Source organism: Haliotis asinina, chromosome 14, assembly GCF_037392515.1.
Source record: "Haliotis asinina isolate JCU_RB_2024 chromosome 14, JCU_Hal_asi_v2, whole genome shotgun sequence".
Lineage (NCBI taxonomy): Eukaryota > Metazoa > Mollusca > Gastropoda > Lepetellida > Haliotidae > Haliotis > Haliotis asinina.
The window spans coordinates 29,655,936-29,677,084 of record NC_090293.1 but is presented as its reverse complement, the minus strand read 5'-3'; the positions used below and the strand labels follow the sequence as shown (position 1 = coordinate 29,677,084).

The window sequence follows — 21,149 nt, the reverse complement described above, 5'->3', positions numbered from 1 at the left end:
GTTTTATCTCTACTGGTCTAAATTGCTACTCATTGCCAAAACATAAAACACCCAATTCTCTGCTCATGAATAGAACTTAGAAGCTATGGGATATTGACTAGGCTTGCACAAGTCACAAAGGTAATAATTAACAGTTTAAATGATAATTTCTAAAAAAAAACAACAGACAACTGTCTGCTTGTCTAGACTTGCCTCTATAAAGGATATATTTATGAATGAATATAATGTGAAATTTGAAGTCAGTGATGTCACTGCTGTCATCCCAATGTGAGAGTGACTGTCAGTGTCAGTGACTGATGTCTGTTGAATAATACCAATGATAAGCATCCCCACAAATCTGGCAAGATATTTATTTGAAATTTTGAAGGCATTTCTACACCAAAAGGCAGAGGTTTCAGAAAGAAAGACTCGAACCTTTTAATTAAACTTGCTTGAGGTGTAAGACAACTTTGCCTTAAGTCACTTTAAGGCAATGTCCCCTGTATCCCTGTTTGACCCAGATGACTATAAGCAAGGTGTTGAGAGGGTGTGGCTAGGTCAGGCACCCTGGGTAGGACAGAGCCAAAAATAAGATGGACTGTCTCAAAAGTTGCTCTTCAAAAACAATAAAACACACCATCTTCTGGGATTACGATAAAGTGTAAGTATGTACAGAACTGAATTTAATTTAACTAAACTGTGAATATAAATATTTTAAAAAAACACTTCAATTAATGCTAATGTAATTTATTATTATCTGTATCAATTCACTAACATATTTAGTCAGTGTCAGTGAAATTTGACAGCTTAAGAAAAAGCTATTCATTCTGATTAAAAATACATAAAACATAGCCTACCTATTCAACACAAATTTCTTCTAAACTGTCTGATTTGGAATACACCATTCATGCAATATGCTAGTATAGGGACTGACACAATTTAATGATGCTGCAAAGCTTCATGCATTTACACATGATGATACAGTATCTGACACAGTACCTGATACATGATACAGAACCTGATACATCTACATCAATATTTTAAAAAAGCGACAATTACGAAGTATCACAATAACCTAATATATTAACTACTTGATTCAGCATTAAGTACCTGTCTGTAATTACACATAGGAATAAATATAATTGTTAACATTTTGAGCTGACTTTCAGAGTGTCAAATTTATACCTCGGCTCAACTAACATGTTGGGTGATCTATTTGGGTATACTATTAGGGGTTAATTAATTATTCATGTGAGATAAACACAAATTGAAAACAACAACCTCTACACTGAGACATTCATGCACAACTGAAAACTGGAGACTAGCAATACATCTGACTCATGATGCTCTACTACACATACAGCTACACTGTGATCTACTTATGACACAAAATCATCACAATACACTATGCAACTTTTGAGACAAACCCCAAACCTGTCCCCAGATAGTTGGGGTGTAAGGCCCTTGGTTTTAACCCATCTCACCTCATTCTGGGGTGGGGTGCCTCTTTGATGAGAGGCAGCACTCAAAGCCTGTCAGAGGTCAAAAGTCAAAGGTGACAGACTTATACTACCTGTGAGTCTGTGTAGATAAGCATCTGCATTACTATCTACCATAGATGTTCTATCATCATAGTGTGTTCTAACAATGTATCATTGTCTATTCTAACACTACTGTAGTCATATCTAACAATGTCATACTTCCAAAAGAAAAGAAGGATATTAACATCAATTAAAATGTGCACACATATCTGAAGACACATCTACACCCATTATTTGTGGCACTCGACTAACACTATGAAAAATCAAATGTTTCTCATCATCAGCATACTTTCAAAACTATAAACCATAATTTGATTTTACTATGGCATCAAAATATATACTAAAAGAAATAAGTAAAGGAACATATGAGAGGACAAGTGTTCCTCTATTCTTTCCCAGGTTTCTTCGTGAGCTTTGTGTCATACTGTGTGTGAAGAAATCTGGTAAAAATTGAGGAACATTTGTACTTTCATGTGTTCCCTTATTTGTTTCCCGAAGTATATATTCAGGAACAGTAACTCTTCTGTGAGAAAACAAGTAATTTTGAACTTCTATTGAAACTCCAAGAATGATTCCCTGATATTCTTCCTCTGCATAATAATCCAGGATGCAAAAATAACATTTTTGAAAATGATGAGAAACATTTTTCATATCTGAGCCCCTCAAAACTAACTAAAAAATCTAACCTCTCAAAATATATATTTATTCATCCCTTCATTAACCTTAAGAACAGTACTGACATCATCTTTCATTTTATCTATGAGTTAATCTTTCAGTTAGAATCAAGAACAAATAGAAAATGCACAAATTCGAAAACTTAACTTTCACAGTGCATGCACTATAGTATTGAGGAAGACATTTTTACCCGTTTCTGTTGTCGTTCATCGCATCTCTCTTGCACAAATATTGGTATACCATTATTGGTACGTTCGTCCTGCGACCGAGGCCGTTTAGATGACGTAGAATAGCGGAGTGCCTGGGTTGAACCCTAGTGGAAACAAGCCATCCGTAACAGACAAGCAAACTGTTGCTAGTTAGTGCACACACACACACACACACACACAAATGCACGAAAAAAAAAAATACACAAAATTGATGTAATGCACGTCTAGTGCTAACGTAGGAGTAGAGGATATTGTTATAGCACTCTCAGTACAGAAAGTTTTTGAATATTTTTGAAGATCTATTTGACTGCCCTAGCAGTTTTTTCTTAGTTGGTGGCTGGGGGGATGGGCGAGTTGCATACACTAAGCAAAGAATTACAGATTTGCCACAAATGGTCAATGAAAAAAAGACTGGAGGAATAACTTGAATAAAACCTATGAATACATCACATGACATGCACCAACTGAAGTAGATGCAGGTTTTATTCAAATAGTGGAGTATAAATCATTGAGTTGCCCTTGAAAAAATTTAGCCACCAGGAGGGTAGTGTAAATGGAAATTCGATCACGGTCACCTGGACCAATCAGTGATTGGCGTTCTAACATTGGGTAGGATAAATACATCTATAGACTTTACAACATTTACAAGAATCCAAACATTTTCTTTACAAATATCAGCTAAAAATTTAATGGGACACCTGTCAGATTTTAATGTTAGGATATTTGAAAATAATAGGAGCTATTTATTACATCTGTACTGACAGTGTCAACAATGTCCCTGTTTGTTCACAGTAACTCGTGACAGGGTGAAGGATGAACACACACAGGAACTGTCCGTGGCTTACTATATGAAAAACACACAATTTTCCCTTTCAAATATATGTAAAAAATACTTCATTTATATTATCAACTTAATCTGTACATTCTAGACAATCTTACTATTAATCTGTAAAAGTGAAAAAAAGTACAAAATTGAAATGTGGTCTCTGGTTTGATTGAAATCATTAACTTTAATAACTTTCAAGCAAATTTCAAAACTTGTTTAGAAGGAGTCATTTAAATACAACATCTGAATAACATTTTCAATTGGGAATTCTGAAAATTAAACCAGTGAGTTAATTATTTTACAACCGTTCAGTTCCTGTAGGTGAGTGATAATAAAATTGACAAGTCACAACACACAGCTTGTTCAGTGATTGGCAGTGAGAACACACAGCAAAATGGGAAATCAACTAGATCTAGCATAGCTTGTTTATCACCATGACAACAGGAGCAACTCACTGGAGATATAGCTCTGTTAGAGGACAGATTCGACACTCTATGCTTCTAGCGGAAATGACAGAAAATAAAATCAAAGACACATTAACTCTAAAGCAGTCTAACTTCAAATAATTTTCTACTGAATACAACATCAAATGAAATTTTAACTTCATTAAAAAGCAGAAATCAAAGAACAAATAACAAATCCAATTATATTTAAAACACAATAAGAACACAGAATATTTGGATTACTGTTTAAGTCCATTTATTCCAAATGTTGGTTTTATCTTTATATTTTCACACTGCACACAAAGATAAAGTGTGGAAGTAGACATTCATTTCAAGCAAAGAAATTTTGAAAGGCCAAAACCACAAAATGCAAGAATCATTCTAAAAGATCCAAACCCACAACACTAAACAGTTCCAGTACCAAAGTCACCCAAAATATGAACAACAGGGGCCCGTTTCACAAAACTCTCGTAAGCCTAAGGTCTCGTAACTTTTCTCGTAGCAATGGCACCTCCTATACTGAAACATAGAAAGCAGGAATGCTACGAGGAAAGTTTCGAGATCTTAGGCTTACGAGAGTTTTGTGAAACGGGCCCCAGGACTCTAAAGCCATTGCTTGTTTAGCAAGAATACCACTGATATGCAGGAAAGTGAATAGAAACAATTACGTCAAAACTTTGAACTAAAAAACAAATAAGCTTATCATTGAAGTTAAATTTACTCCAAAGAAAAGAAACTGATGAATTTTTATCTAACTAACAATGAAGATATTGACTAGAAAGAGACAGTTTAGACTTTAAATTAAATCAAATTTACATTGCCTGATATCAGATTTGAATATCAAATGAAATAGCTCACCTTCTCCTGTTTTCCGTGAGGATGGCTGCTAACAGGCTTCTTCTCTGGAGGTTCCTGAAGTACAGATGCTTAAGGTGAGTCAAACGTCACACTGGTTTGAACAATATTATTGTTATATTACCAGACTTCTGTGTTAGGTTAATGTTGGTGTCATGAGGGACACTGTTTCTGGTTCTAAACTTGACGTTGGGGTAAGGATACAACTCTGAAACACCAAGTAGCTTAACAGGGACAACTATTGGATTCTACCACACAATCCTGGGATGGGCAAGGGACGCAACCCTCCAGTAAAGTGGATATTGCTCAAAAAAAAAAAAAGCCAGGTAACATAATGTAGACAAGTAACAGATTCTAATACACAGTCATCAAATCCTTTCATGGGCAAAGTTATGCAACTCTCCAGTAAAGTGGCTATAGCTCTGAAAACAAAAACCAAGTATATGGTTAACAAGTAAGGATTCTTGCTCACAACCATGGGATTCTGGCATGGCCAAGAGTGGCATCTCTCTCGTAAAATGGCAGCTACACTGCGGTGTTATAGTGCTAGCTTATCAAAAAACTATGGCAGGGCTGTATATGCGTGTGTGCGTGCATGCGTGTGTGCATGCATGCGTTTACTTCAGTCAGAGGACACCAAAATGGACTTCACACATTGTACCCATGCTGGGAATTGAACCTTGCTCTTTGGCATGACGAGCGAACCACAAGGCTACCACATCGCCCCATACCATCTTTTGATGTCTTAAGGTATGGCAGGTTGAGCATCAGTCACACTTGGGAAGACAAACCAATTCAATTCAACTCAATTCATTAATTTCATTCCCTGATCATAACAACACATGATGTCTGCTGGACACAAGTGAGGGAAAGAGTTCTACCCGTATCCCCCTCTTTTTACATAGTAAATTTGCTCGAAAGGGGTCCTTCCCTGGTGTAATATTTCAACACTGAAATAAGTTCATCAGTTGGTTTTCATACTTGTTCTAGTTTATTGAATGTGTATTTAGGGTGAGGTATGCATGTCAGTTTGTAATTTTGGTTTGTAGGGGGTGTAGGGGGACAGGCAGAAAAATTACCCAGGTGTATATCTAAGACATAATGCCATGCTTCCTGAACCTTGAAATATGTACAATGAGTTTAAAGGCAATACTTACACTGATCGGCTTCTCAGGTTTGGGAGGCTCTTTATCAAGCTGTTTGTCTCGCTCCTTCCTTGACTTTAGCTTCTTCTTCTTTTTGGGCTTAAGAATAAAATCATCCATTTCAAATTACATACCTATGAAGTAGTAACACTTCCCTCTATATGACAACAAAACTAGTGCAACACCCACAAATATCTTCATATCTCTTAATAATGAAAGTCACTGAGGCATCACATGTTGAAATAAGTCACATAATGACTTAAAAGGGCACATACTGATTACTTCATTGGTGCATACTGATTACTTCAAATGGTGTTTACTGATTACTTAAAATGGTGCATACTGATTACTTCAAATGGTGTGTACTGATTACTTCAATTGGTGGATACTGATTACTTCAAATGGTGCACACTTAAAGGATGTATACTGATTACTTACAAGGTTGCACACTGACAACTGAAAGGCTTATTGTCACCTTAAAATAAATGACTGATCAAGCTCATTATCAAGTCAGCCTATCTTCTCTAAAACCATGTGATGCATGTATGTTACACAACAATACATGCTTACCTTAATTCAAATATATAGCAATCATACAACCAGCCCTGTTTGTCAGTTATTGCTAAACCATGCAGGCAAAGCACCAAAGAATACCTATGTTGGAACCAGGGTTGTTTAGGAAGATTAGAAACAGCAGACCTACAAACCAGACCCTGGTGTACATGATGCAAGACTGTCACCTGTTATACAGAAGGTCTTGGGTTGGTATTATCAATATCATCATCATTTATCCAGTGTAAAATGTCTTCTTGCTGATACTACAAATACCCTGGGCCTGTTGCAAACTATAGCTCTTGTTGGGGTGAAATGGTGTACAGTGGTATTAGTACAACCACTACAGTGTGCCTTTGATACAGTACCCAGTAATGCAATCCAAAATTTACGGATTTTGGTTTTTGTAATGTCATTTTGTAAAAATCAAATCATTTGATTAAAATATATGCATTTCTTTGCTAGATTTTCCCTAAAGTAATTTCTCATACACCAAACCGAAATGGACTGGGCCAAAATCCTTGTAATGCAGTAAGTAAAATGCCGTGGTAAGAGCATACCGTTTCATCCCTTGGGCAGGCTAACGAAAACTAACCAAACTTGCTGTTCTTAATACAAGTTTGAAGATTGATTTAGATTTAAGGTCTTCTTTGAGCTAGCCCTGGATATAGTTTATGAAATAAAAAGACTCTTATTGATCTACCAAGAATCATTTTAGTGGAAAGGATGTTTCCTTGGCATCTGTATGCCAAAACCATTTGTTTTGAGTAGAGGGCATTGTTCCACAAAGTTAATTCTGTGCAATGACTGTGAAAGTTTGAGAGTTATATAGCACTGTAACTGTTTTGAAATATGGAGTCCTGATAGCATGACAGCTCGCTTCAATCATGGTTTCACTGGATGGTCACTTTTAACACTGTCATTTCTGTCACATAACCAGACTTAAAGCGAAGCTAGGATTGTAAATGGACCTAGGAAAACAAATAAGGGAACCCATGAAAGTATAGCTGTTCCTAAATTTCATTTGCAGGTGTCTTTGAAGCTTTGTATTTCACTGTGGATGAAAATCTGGGAATAAATAAAGGGAAAGATCTACTTTCATGTGTTCCTTTATTTGACTCCCTTAGTATACAATGAAGACTTCACACTGAATAATGTTGATGGCCATTGTGTAACGTGTTTGCTGTGGTTTGGTGTCTGATTAATCTTACTAGATCACAGTTAGCCTAACTCCTCTACATGAAGTTAGCTCTATGTGCAGCACACAATGTATACAGAACACAGATGCAGTCAATCACACACACTTATGTCATCACTGTCAATGTGACACTATGTATACACATACTATGGAGAAAACGTACTATATTACAATCTGACAATTTACAATAACACTTCAGAAAGATTTAAACTTAATTATGCAGATAGCTAATGCAGAATTTGTATTGATTATCTTGTTTATACTGATTATCTTATTGCCCAGATGGACTTGTTTCTGTCGACTTGTTGACCTTAACAGGAATAACTACAGTACTACTGGATGTTTCATCTATAACTGCAGTCCTACCAAAAGTTTCACTCACAAGTCTTACTAATAACTACAGCTCTGGGTAATTATACAATATCACCAACAACTGCACTAACAGCTACTGTTTCATTATCTATCACCAACAGTAATAGTTCTACCACAAGTCTTTCCTGTTAGCATGTCTTTTCAACAGTGATAGCTCTACCACCCAGTCTCATCCACAAGTACAAGACGCCGCCTTCTACTGGGGTAAGTTAGACTGAGTGTACCGGTAAGCAGTGTAACAGATTAAACGAGCCCAAGCCCATAGACTGCCACTTTTTATACCTCCTACAGATCATGATAATCACATGAACTTCTACTTTATCCAACAGCCACTATAGTTATACAGACACAGCAAACATGTGCAACAGCAGCAAACTGTATCTACCACCGCGGTGTGATTGAAACAACTGCAGAGGCCGCGCCCACTGTTGCCACACTTGGGCAGGTGAAAGTGATGTGACTTGCCACGACTCTGTCAATAGTGTCAAACAGGCTGTCAGTAACAAAGAACCCCTTCCAAAAGCATCCATCTTAAAGTTACGTCGTCATGATATCAGTCACATTGTTCTGAATGTTTTGTTCATTCTTAAAAAGAATGGGCTTGTGAAACTAATGGGTCGCATCATGTTAGAAATACAATTTAGAAACTACCCTGAAATGAAAAAATCCATTATATCTCCTAAAACCTGGAAGTGAATCCAGGATTCAAACCATGATTAGTGGATCCTGCCAGCAAAGGGACAAAACTCTGTAGCACCTCAGACAATTAGGCTGAACATTTATATCTATTCAAAGCCTTTTCAGGATTTTCTACAGCTCTAGTCACCTTGTAAGCATTCTACCTGTTACATTTATGTTAATGATCTGTCGAAGCTTATACACACATCTACAAAATATTGAAGAAAGATTAGACTGCAGAAATTCCAAGCCCTTATATTTATGTTTACAACAAGAAAACATACTACTGCTTCTAGCCCTTTCTTCATCTGAAAATTGAAAAAACATCACACATAAAATAAGGTTCAACTCTGATGTTAATACCTCAAATGTTCCAGGAATTTGTGGCTTGCATTACTCTTTACATATTAGCTCAAAGCTAAGATGCAACCCAATAGATATACATAATTAATACACAATTTTCACTTATTCATGACCTGAATGAAAAGTAAAATAGACAAAATTATATAAGCGTGCAATAGCAAATCAAAAGTGCAATAATTTGTTCTTGGGTTTACTACTCTTGTAATGACTGAGATATTAAACCCTGTCAGAGCAGGCAGGCGAGCACTCAAGTGTAGCGAAGACTTTCATTGGCTGGTTCTCTTACTGATACACTCAGAGTTCTTTGTTTAAGGCATAAAACCTGATAGGTGTTCAGTTAAAATTGCATGTGGTCAATGACTGGAGTTGCATATTGCAAGTTGTCATCAGCAGACAGGCACGCAGATTCACAGGAGTCATAAGATTATTTTTCAACTTTATAAGCTTTATCTGCATTATTGATAATTTGTAACTGTAAGTCCATATCGAAAAGTATCAGAATCTGCAAAGTTGTGTGTCGCGTTGCATTTAGGCTTTAAAAGGAACTCAAAACCTCCCCAGCACTTTCAGGCCTACTGTAAATGTCTAATGTAACATTGGTAATAACTAAATACACGTATGAAAAATATCAGCTATACAGAGTATTTACATGGTTGACTTTCGGCCTATTCTTATTGTCACAGTAGCAAGGTTTGGACTTCAGACAAGGTAATGTTTTTCAGATTAAATCCTTGGGAGCCAGCTCTGTTGTTCATCTACAGTTAGTTCCCTGTACTTACTCTGGCTGCAGCAAACTGGAGATGTACTGGAGGCCCATCAGATACAGAGCTGTCGGATCCACCATCACTGAAACATACACCATGGTCCACCCCATACACAACAGAACGTTTAACAAAGCTAGCTCTTGAAACCATGAGCAACAAGTTCACACAAACAGCCAGGTCAAAGACCATATTTCCATTAGTCGGCTCTAACAACGAGCATGGTACTTTGTCCATTTTTGCAGATGCACAAGGTCTTTCATTATCAGCTAAACTGAGGGTAGTTGGAAAAGAACATTGGCTTCTGAAATGATAATGCCCTGAAAAATAGCAGTTACTATAGCTAAAGTGGATAGAATTTTAAATAAAATAAAAGCAATGGTATCAGCTTCAAAGCATTTACTGCTAACAACAAACCAGATGGGTCACTGACACACTTTTTACAAATATGGAAACGTCATAGAACAAAACTATTAAGAGTAACACCATTCAACCTTTTACCTTTGCCCATACTTCCAGCTGCCATTTTTTCAATGCTCAACAACATTAGAGTCCCAGTCAATGTTTTCATTGCTGCATGTTGTAATTTATGGTACAACTGGTACGGTTGGCTACCAGCAACAAAGTGCATAATGGCACAGGTACATGTGACGAATGTGAGTCAGAAATGGTGTCAATATTGAACCCAAAGTCAAACGAGCTGTATGTGAATGAAGATCTGAGCTCCTAACAATGGGCATGATAATGGCCCATCATCGCGAAATTTGGAGACATTATGAAGTTACAGTGGCCTACACATTTTCTGATAACATGCTTGCATCTTAATCATAATTCTATCCATTTTAGCTATTACAGGAGATATGGTATTCAGTGGCTTGGCATATCACTGGCACTTCAGATACAGCATGTAATCTATGCTGTTTTGTCATCAAGTATCCCTGCTACGAGTGATCTGAGACATGGGAGGGCAGTGGAACGGGTATTATGAGCATGCTGTGGGTCTCAGTTCAGTTTCCTCATCAATCATAGAAGTTATAGTCTGCGCTTAACATTGTGGTGTGTGAACAGACAATGAACTTGAAACATGAAGGTTACATGGCTATCAGACGATGCAAACCTGACACGTACAGGGTGTATTGGATAACAAGTTTTATGTATTTTTGTTGTGATGTACTGCTTTTCATGTGACATGTGTTTGATAGCAGTGTATTAATGAGGGGAGTTAATGGACAGCTTGTAAATGTATCTGAGAAGAAAACACTACCTATCATCCAAACACATTTGTGTTCCCACTCCACACTTGTGACAAGGACATGATAGTCATAAAGTATAACATCTGTTCAATGCTTAACAATTTCAAAATAGATATAAAATTTCCTTGCCATGTTTTTCAAACTAATACCCATGAAAATCCAGGTTAGAACTGATCTTCAACATGTCATGCTTGTAGTAAGAGGCAACTAATGGGACTGGTTGGTGAGACTCGCTGACTAGGTTGATGCATTTCACTGCATTGCAAAAGCACAGATATATGCCTATGATATCAACCATTGAATTGTCTGGACCAGACATGACTATTTACAGTTTACTGTAAGTATTGCTCGAAAGAAAGAAAGAAAGACTTACCTGCAACATGACCAAAAAAAGAGAACAAAAATGCTTTAAATCAGTTTTGCACTCATACAATGTGCAATTTTACAGTATGTCCTAAGAGAATAAATACTTTTCAAAAACGTATTAAACTTTTCAAATTTGTCTATTTGGGATTATGGATGAATCCATGAACCGGTATCATCGAGTCAGAAAGATTCTTTGCTCAAGTATTCAATCAACAGATACAAGATGAAAATATTAATAGCAGATGCATTTTCATTTTAGAAAGATTCCTAACAAAGCCACAAGAATAGCCTCGTCCAACACTACTGATTGCTTTCAAATATCAATATTCAAACTAATAAGTAACTGCCATATTTTTTCCAGTATTTATACAAGCATTTACCTTGATTCCATGTCTGAAGAGAAGTCTGACAGGTCCACGTCTCCTGGGGATAGACCCTCCTTCTCCATCTTCGTCAGTATCTCTAATCTCAGTTTTTCCTCCAAGTCAGCAAGAATGTTGTCACACTGCAACAGACAACATGGTATGGGCGTCCTGAATTGAAGTGAAATGTGGCGAGCAATTATGGATGACAGCAATTGTCATTTTCTTAGCGGTTCCAAACTGTTTATACAAATTTACTGTGATAGATATACATTGTATATTTATGGCAGTAGATTGTTTTCACTAGTAAAATAAGACTAATTGATATATTTGGTCATTTTTAAAATTCATCTTTTCCTTTTCTTATTAATTCATGTACTGAATGAAGGTAAAGAGGAGAGACTTTAATCTTTTTAAAAATCACCTTATCGCATTTCAGTAAACACAAAATTATCATGCTTAGCTTGAGACAAATTCAGATGTGGAGATCCTGTGAAAATATCTCCCAATCAGAAAACGAAAATGACATCATTCATCATTTCATTTAATTTGAGGCTGGTGTATTTTGCATCAGGAAACAAAGTGTGAAAGTAGGAATAAGGAAACAAAATCAATTTTTCACCAAATTTAGGAGATTAACTAATGGAAGCAGCCACAACACTCAGTCTACAAATAACACACACATGCAAATATTTTAGTTAGACTCAGACATTTGGTGACCTTCAACAGTACCAGGTGGTGTAATTTATGGCTGAAACATAACTCTTACTGAATAGTTTATATTTGAGTCGAAAACTCAAAAAAAACATAATCTGTCAACAATTTGGCAAAAGGTCTAGAATTTTGCACAGACCTGAAATTTACCATGTGTCTGATTCTTACATAGAAAACACAAGATTGAAATGATGCAATGAAATTATATGTGACAAAGATGAAATACAAGATGAGACATCAGTAATCCAAATTTTCACTGAAAAGAACATCCCACAGATTAGACAAACACATACATTTTATGTTCAAGGTAACATTAACGATCATGTGAAGTTACTGGTATCTCACATTCAAAATATTACTGAAAGTCAATAGTATGTCTCTGCTTTGTGTGTAACACTGATCTCCAGTTCTTCACAATATTTGCTTTATTCATTATTATCACAACATATCATCTGCTCATACAATATATATATTTTGAAAAAAACAGAGACCATATATGGTATATGTTCTCGGAAAAAACCCACAGCATCACACAACTGCCCACAAATACAGGCATTCTGTATCCTGTGCTGTTTATACCTCTCAACTTCTGATTAGCATAATGCTGTCATTTATGATTCACTATTCATAAGTACAATGTGTGAAACCCATTTCTCTGGTGTCCACCACTGTGATGTTGCGGACATATCATTAAAAGTGGCTTAAAACTCGTTCACTCATTGCTTTATGTACATGCATAATTATCTCCCACCGCAACACGTTTTGCGGGAGGTATTAAATGCACTCTGAGCATCCGCGCGTCTGCATCCGTGCACATTTGTCTTTTCTTTTCTCAATAAAATATTTTCAATACTCTCCTTCCACTTTGCCAAAAATTTGACATCATCATAACTAGTAGACATATTCATGAAGAGTATTTTGCCATTTCGGGGGATATTGAAGACTTTGATATACTAGACATATTATGCAGTGAATTTTGTTACACATCATATTCAATGTCTTTGACCACAGCAATGCTAAAATATATTCACTGATACTTCAGAATATTGCTAGATAAGCATTTGAGGTTTCCAAATTATAGTGAGTGAGTTTGTTTTATGCTGCTCTAAGCAATATTCAAGCAATATCATGACTGGAGCTCAAGATACCAGAAATGGGCTTCACTCAATGTAACCATGAGGGGAGTCAAACCTGGGTCATTGGTGTGACGAGCGAATGCATTAACAACAAAGCTAACAAACCACCCCTCAATATTAGATATACAACATTTAACAAATAAGAGATATGTTTTGTTTTTCAAAACTGTACAAACTATCATCCGGACACAACCTAATTAAATCATATCAGTATCTCAAGTTTACAGTTTGTTTAATGTGCTAGAAATGAGTTGCATTTCATAATAATAAATTATTCATCCTGGACCATAAACTCACATATTTCAGTTCATGCAGTTAAGTGTTTTTATTGTGTAGAAACATGACAAAAATTTGAAATGAAAGTGACATAATTAAAACAAGGGATTCAGAAGGAAAAACTGATATGTGAGGTGATTCGGGATGTGAAGAAAGAAGGCTGCACAGAAGAAGTTACTGTTACCATTAGTATCATGATATAACTCCCCGCACTCATGGGTATAGATGAAAACAAATCCATGATATTGTTAGACACAATTACAAAACTTCAGAGATAAGTTTGCCAAAAAAGCAAACACAGACTGGAGTACTCATTTTCAGTAGTGACATGCTACAGAAGAATCATGTTTTTCTCTGTTATACGTAAATTAAATTGCATCCAGACTGTACCATTTCCCTTGAGAATAAGGAGATGGTGTTATAGTTTAGGGTGCTAATAGATGCTTCTTTTGCACCCACTCTCACTAATAAGAGCGAGTTATCTCCCCTGGCTGGTTACTCAAAATCTTTTTGAACCGCCTCCTGTGAGATGCTATCAAGGAAATAACTGAAATTTTGTTGGAGCAGACATTCAGCCAACACTCAACATTGGAGACCAGCCTATTTACGTCTCTCACAACCAAGTAGTATGGGACCATCTTTTACATGACTCCCACAGAAAATGAGGTTGTTACAATATCACATTCTATTGGTCAGCCATGTTGGGAGTTCACTGGGGTAGTCTTATAAAGATGAATGTCATGAATATGATGATATAACACAATATTACATGTGACAATACTGTATGATGTACACAATGCTAAACATGATGAAATTCTCAAATTCTCAAACTACAGCTTTCATCTTCTAAGCGTGATAACTTAGGCTGCAATGAATTTACAAGGAAGCAAATAAGTTACATATCAAAAATACTGGGTAGTGAATACAATAAAAGTCAGCAGCTGAATATTATTCATTACCGTAAAATTAAACACGTCCATAAGATTGCTAACTGACTTGCTTCAATATCTCATGTTCATACATAGCGCCCCAAATTCAAGTAAAACCACTCCTTGTAAAGAATTCATGAATATTCTAATATTCTAGTGATCTTGAATAAAAAATTGAATTCATGAAAGTTGATAGTTCAATTCTCCAAACATGCAAGTGAATCATAACAGCTCAAGTGATGACGCTTTCAGACATGGTTTATACGTGTACAATTTACGTAAATTTCTTCTTGGAACCTGTCATTTTGAAGGTTAGACATACTGTTGGCAAACAAGGATAAGTTGAACACCTATCTGAGAACTGACCCATATTAGCATGTATTAGTGCCACACACTGGTTCACCACTGTGAGCAAGTGAGCCACAGGTTATATTACCAACTTGCTCCACCAGCCACGTGAGAGTCTTATGAGCAAGGTGTGTGCAGCTACGCTCAGAATCAGTTTCATTGCATGTGCACCAGCCATCATCTGCTCTACCTTTCATAAACCAAATAGATTTGCTCATTGCTGTACATAGCCTACTTCTTGTAAACGCATTCTGAGACTGCGCCACTCCAAGTTATCCTTGTTTGCCAGTACTGACTGTCACACATTTGAAACCTTCCCCACTCATGAGCATAATTATTATTTTAAAGATTCCCAACATGAAAAATGACAGATCCAAAAGAACAAGCAAGAAATCTAATTTTCTAACACATACTAGACATTGTGAATAAACTATTTCTATCTCTGAAGAAGAATAAAGTTCATTCTGATCCACATTCGTTTGGTGTATGGAGGGTTTCTACAGTCACATAAAAAAAACGTATACACACATATATGTTAATTTATCTGAATAGTTAGGAAACATCAGAAATAATATAAATCTGGCATTTTGATACAGCCCTAAGAATATCAAATATAATGAAAAAATAACATCTGCCTTTTCAACAAGGTATACCATTCAGCATACAGTCTAAGTAAACTTAGACTCAGTTTTATTCACTACACTGCTATACTGAGTCTAACAAACCCCAGTAGAAGGTCCTGTCAGCTAACAGCTTGCCACATCGTGAAAGTTAACATTTACAAAAAAATGTTTGAACCTTTACCTAAAAAATGTTTGTACTCGATTCTGAATACTGTTTTCCACACAATCATGTCCATGGATTATGCCATTTTTCAAAATAGTGAGTAAGCAGTCGCTAAATCCGTTTCGGTGTCTCCTGTTTGACTGGACGGTAAAAGGTTGCTGTAAGGTTAGATGACATACCTTCTACTTGGGTTTTCCAGACACAGTATATGGCAGTGTAACAAACAATACTGAGACCAAGTTTACTCAGATGGTTCAGCACACATATTCACACTGCAAGCCACTTGAGTCAACTAGACATTATGTGAAAAGTTACCTACTTTGGTATTGTCAGGATCACAGAAATCCAGCAGTGTATCACAGAAATGGTAGCCCATGGACTCATAGTCGGCCAGTGTGAAATGGAAGCCTTTCTTCTTGCCCAATGTAGAGCCAGCAAATGTTGCCTAATGGAACAATGAAAATGAAATGAAATAACCGAGACAGTTTCTGTTTGTGGACTAGTCACTGGATGCCATGATGGATATGTACATTATTTACCTCAGGATGGGTGAGTGAGTGAGTAAGATTTTACATTGCTTTCAGCAATATTCCAGCAATGCTGCAATGGGGTGACACCAGAAATGGGCATCACACATTGCACACAGTGAATTGAACCCAGAACAAGCAAACACTTCAAACACTGAGCTACCCAAAAATGACACCCCTAACTTCAGGAAGGGATAGGTATCATGATACCTACTGTCCCCAGTGACGATCAATAAATGGTGAGTACAAATATCCAAACCTTTAAAAATGTTAATCAATAACTTTAATTTAAATTTTTCAGAAGATCGATTCCTTAACACCACTGGTTCCTCATACCAGCGCATGTTCTCCAACGTATTCCATGCATATGATGGCAGCCTCTATGGGTAGCTAGTGCTTAGCAGAGACTAGTAAAAATTTATCCAGACTACTAAATAAGTTTGCCGAGGTCCTGTAGCCAGTGAATTTTGTATTGATAGTTGAGTAAATATACAAATGTTATTTTGGACAAGTGAAGTACAGACAGGACCACTAAATATTGTCCACTCTATGGTCCTGTTTTCTAGTGAGAAATTTTGAAAGGTTACTTTCCCTGTGTAAACAATCAAGACGCACATCCCATGCCTCACCTCTAGTGTGTAGCTATTCATAATGCCCATGTTCCACATGACAATCCTCCCTGTTCCTTCCTTGCTCTTCTGGACCTTGAACTTGCAGCAGTTGAAGCTGAACTGAAATACAAATGGCGAATCTGACAACATAGCATCCCTAATGTAAGACAGATTTCCAGCTTTCTCCAGTAAAACATTATTAGGGAACATATTTCTGATAAGGGCTTTATAACAGAGTGCAATAACACTTTGATATGTTCACATGAGCATTTCATATATCATATGAACCTTGCATGCTTGTTGTAAGAGGTGACATGTGATCAGGCTCGCTGACTTGGTTGACTCATGTCATTAATATTGTATCTCGATTGCATAGATAGATGTTGATCACAGATGATAGATGTTGGCAGATCCTGACTTTACAGACCACCGCCTTATAGCAGGAACATTGCTGAGAGCAGCACTCACTCATTATTTTTTCACAAATGAACATTTTCCCACATTTGTATTCCTGTTACATTCCTCTAGTGTTCCTCTACTAACTTTGTCTGGAGCATTCTTGCTGAGCATGCAGGGGAATATCCTCTCCTTGAGTCGGCGACTGGGGTTGTGTCGGTTCTCACAGCCATAGATGAAGACATTCTGCTTCCTACTGTGTCCATGAAGATCACAGTACACGATTATCTCTCTTTCTTGCAGCAACCTGCAGCCAGATGAGCAAACTGTAATCTACACATTCATTCTCATGGGTATTACCACTGATGAACATTTTCATGAAAACTATAGATACTAAACATCACAAAAATTATTAATGGACCAGCGACATATAGCAGTCACTGAACCACAGAGCTGAGCCCATACTGATCCTTAACAAGTCACTGTTATCTAAATTCTACTGGTCCTTGACAAGTCCTTGTTATCTGAAGTCCACCGGTCCTTGACAAAGTCACTGTTATCTGAATTTTACTGGTCCTTGACAAGTCCTTGCTATCTAAATTCCACTGTCCTTGACAAGTCACTGTTATCTGAATTTTACTGGTCCTTGACACTTGATAAGTCACTATTATGTGAACTTTACTGGTCCTTGACAAGTCAGTGTTATCTGAACTTTACTGGTCCTTGACAAGTCACTGTTATCTGAACTCTACTGGTCTTTGACAAGTCACTGTTATTTGAATTCTACTGGTGCTTCACAAGTCAGTGTTATCTGAACTCTACAATGCCAAGTCATAGCCATCTGATCTCTAACAACAGGTGAAAAGATAATTTCCTAAACTCGGCTTCACCTGTCAGTCATCAAAATCCACACTTCATGATCATCTGTGTCATCAATTATATAAAATAAATAGTTTTCTCTGTAGACTGAATACCCACTTTCTGATCATGTTCTTGGTGTGCCACACAGAGGGGTAGGAGTCTTTGAGCACTGTCTTGTAGTTTCGGTTCAGGTCCCGCCCTGCCAAGGAACAGCGATAGTTGCCCACTATCACGCCATCAGGATTCAACATTGGCACTATCTTGAAGATGAATGTATCGCGCAACAGCTGAAATACACAAAAGCATTTGTTACAGAAAGGAAAGGAAAGGAAACACAAGAACATTGGTTAGATGAGCATCATAGAAATACACCTGTACCTTACCTTAGCATCAGCAGAATTGCCAGTGAGGTAATCAAGGAAGCCCTTCATCATCCAGCTAGAGTTACTTTCTCCTGGATGTACCCGAGATGTCACAACGACTGCTTTTTTGTGCTGGAATAGGCATGAAACCGTTTCAATGTTGGTTTTGTATAGTAAGTGTCCTGAAAATCTGAGGCAACAAAACTGGAGTAGTTGGGTAGATATAAGTTTAATGTAAACTGATCATGTGGTGTTTTGACTGAAACGTAAATCACAGATCTGTTCGAGAATTCTTTATAGGATTTAGTACTGATCTTCATTTTGTTTTCTGAGCACAAAACAAATTTCACTTCTTCTCAGCCTCTACAGGTTGATGTGGGATAAATCACATCATACTCTCGCGTTTTCTTTATTTAGCTGAGTCTTTCAATTCATGGTATCACACAGCACAATTTTATTTACACAAGAAATTAGATTTGAAACGTTCATTGAAATAAGAAATAAAACTCCTTAATATCTTTAGAAAGGATTGTGAAGACTGCTACCTTGATGTCTTCTGGATTCTGTGAGGGTGATGTAATGGTGAGAACATACACAAGGTTGCCGGCCAGTGTCCGACACAAGACCCGTTGTTTACAGATTCGAGATTTGATAGGGTCGTTACTGACCTCCAGCAGATAGTCCTGTGGCAAGATGGTAGTGGCTCAATGTAAGTTATTTATATACATGTAACAGCTACTATAAAAAAGACATCACTTTCTACATTTCATCCACATTCACACGTGGAATCCAAAATTAACACATAAAACAAATGCAGTTTAAGTCAAACAAATAATTCATTTCATAAGCTCAAGACATGATAAAAGATACTGCTTGCATAAATACCCGAAAATATTCCATGTATCGTACAAGAAACCAACTTCAGTAAATATCTCAGATATAGGGACTTAACATAAAAGAACTACACCGTGTCTCACCTGTAGGTCAGTGTAGGTGTAGGGAAAACAATGAGAAAAGTACACAGTGTCATGGTTGTGATTCATCTGAACAACCCATGTCTGGGAGTAGAACGGACGGTCCCCTCTTGAGGTTTCATATCTAAACACAGAACATGTATTGCATGTGCCCATTGATAAAACTTCTTTTGAAGACATGGAAACACATTACTTAACTCATATACAACATGCGTATCTGACATGTACTAGTCCAAACTATTCTGACTCTGAACCAATCAGTCCTTGTTATAATCTCCAAATCTGAACTGCTGGGAAGGGTAAAAAGTACCATCTCTTCGTGACTTTTGATCCACGAAGATCTGGGTTAGAACTGATCTTCAGCAACCCCTGCTTGTTGTAAGAGGCAAGTAACAGGACTGTGTGGTCAGCCTTGCTGACTTGGTTGACACATGTCATCATATCCCAACTGTGGAGATCAATGTTCATGATGTAGATCACTGAACTGTCTGATCCAGACTTGATTATTTACAGTCTATGGCCATGTAGCTGGAATACTGATGAGTGCAGCATTAAACAACATCCAAACATATTGTGGCTTTTCATCAAAATACCAAGTTTCACATTCCAGCAGGTACTATCCTTTACACAATGGACATGGGTTCTAAGAGTTTTGAACATCAAGGGTGTAGCTACCTGAGATTGTTCCTGTAATACTTGATGTCCATACCGGACCGCACCCATCCCACCTTCCTTTGGAGTGCATCCTTCTCACTGTACATCAAGGGCTTCATACCATAGTTGTACAAACTGTCAGGCTGCAGATTTAAAACAAGAAGACAAAGTCATCAACATCCCCTACAATGGTAAAATATTCTTCATGAATATGTCTGCTAATTATGATTACAGTATGCCAATGCTTTTGTGTGACTTGTGGCAGGGGAGTGGAAGTGGAAGTGGAAGGGGAGTATCATAAGGCTTTACAGTTGTGCTCCAGAAAAGAACACCACCACAAAGTTCAGTTGAGGTTGAACTTGTTGCCATGGAAATGCAAAATATATTTGATTCCGAAATCCAAACCTACCAAAGGCACCAGTATATCACGAAACCAATCCATGTGCCATGTTTGGTGAAGAAATAGTGAATGGTTTAAAGTTCTGCTTCAGAAAAGAGCACAAACACCACTTTCAGTCAAAGTCAAACTTGTTGTCATGGCAACTACAAGAAATAAAATTCACACACTGTTGTAACCCCCAAAAGGCACATCTAGGGATCATGGTGAACATGGCAAACATTTGTACCAAGTTTGATAAAGATAAAGTTTGGGAGACCTGCACCAGACAAGATGACATCCTCAAAGCCACAGCCTAAGTTATATTTCCATGGAAATCGCAAAAAATAAAATTAATATCTGATTCTAACCTCCAAAAGGTACATCTAGGGATCATGCTTGGCATGTGCACCAAGTTTGGTTAAGCAATCATAAATAGTTTAGGAGATATACTTTGGACAAAGTATGACAGATGGACAGACAGATTTAACTTGTTTTAATATTCCCTGCAACTTTGTGTGGGTGATAATAACCATCAATGGAAAATACAGCAGATCTGCATTTTGTCCTATCCATATTTCAGAAGTTGGTGAAAATGATCATAACATATGACGGTCCGAA

At 37.1% G+C, this 21,149-nt stretch overlaps 1 protein-coding gene across 4 annotated transcripts in view; it reads right to left on the bottom strand.

Annotated features, from left to right (window-relative positions):
- LOC137261452 (cytosolic carboxypeptidase 2-like) overlaps positions 1-21,149 on the bottom strand; it is a 90,455-nt gene that overhangs the window by 29,201 nt on the left and 40,105 nt on the right. For 3 of the 4 annotated variants that reach the window (XM_067799200.1, XM_067799201.1, XM_067799202.1), the window contains exons 11-25: positions 20,174-20,295; positions 19,502-19,622; positions 19,070-19,207; positions 18,546-18,656; positions 18,280-18,449; positions 17,449-17,608; positions 16,924-17,025; positions 16,087-16,212; positions 11,597-11,721; positions 9,616-9,682; positions 8,758-8,781; positions 5,686-5,772; positions 4,532-4,585; positions 2,386-2,508; positions 1,464-1,511 (exon numbers count right to left, since the gene is read on the bottom strand). In XM_067799200.1, the coding sequence (XP_067655301.1) occupies positions 1,464-1,511; positions 2,386-2,508; positions 4,532-4,585; positions 5,686-5,772; positions 8,758-8,781; positions 9,616-9,682; positions 11,597-11,721; positions 16,087-16,212; positions 16,924-17,025; positions 17,449-17,608; positions 18,280-18,449; positions 18,546-18,656; positions 19,070-19,207; positions 19,502-19,622; positions 20,174-20,295 (1,578 nt within the window). Of the gene's footprint in view, positions 1-1,463; positions 1,512-2,385; positions 2,509-3,685; positions 3,731-4,531; positions 4,586-5,685; positions 5,773-8,757; positions 8,782-9,615; positions 9,683-11,596; positions 11,722-16,086; positions 16,213-16,923; positions 17,026-17,448; positions 17,609-18,279; positions 18,450-18,545; positions 18,657-19,069; positions 19,208-19,501; positions 19,623-20,173; positions 20,296-21,149 lie in introns of all 4 variants that reach the window. The other variant, XM_067799203.1, reaches the window with a different exon arrangement.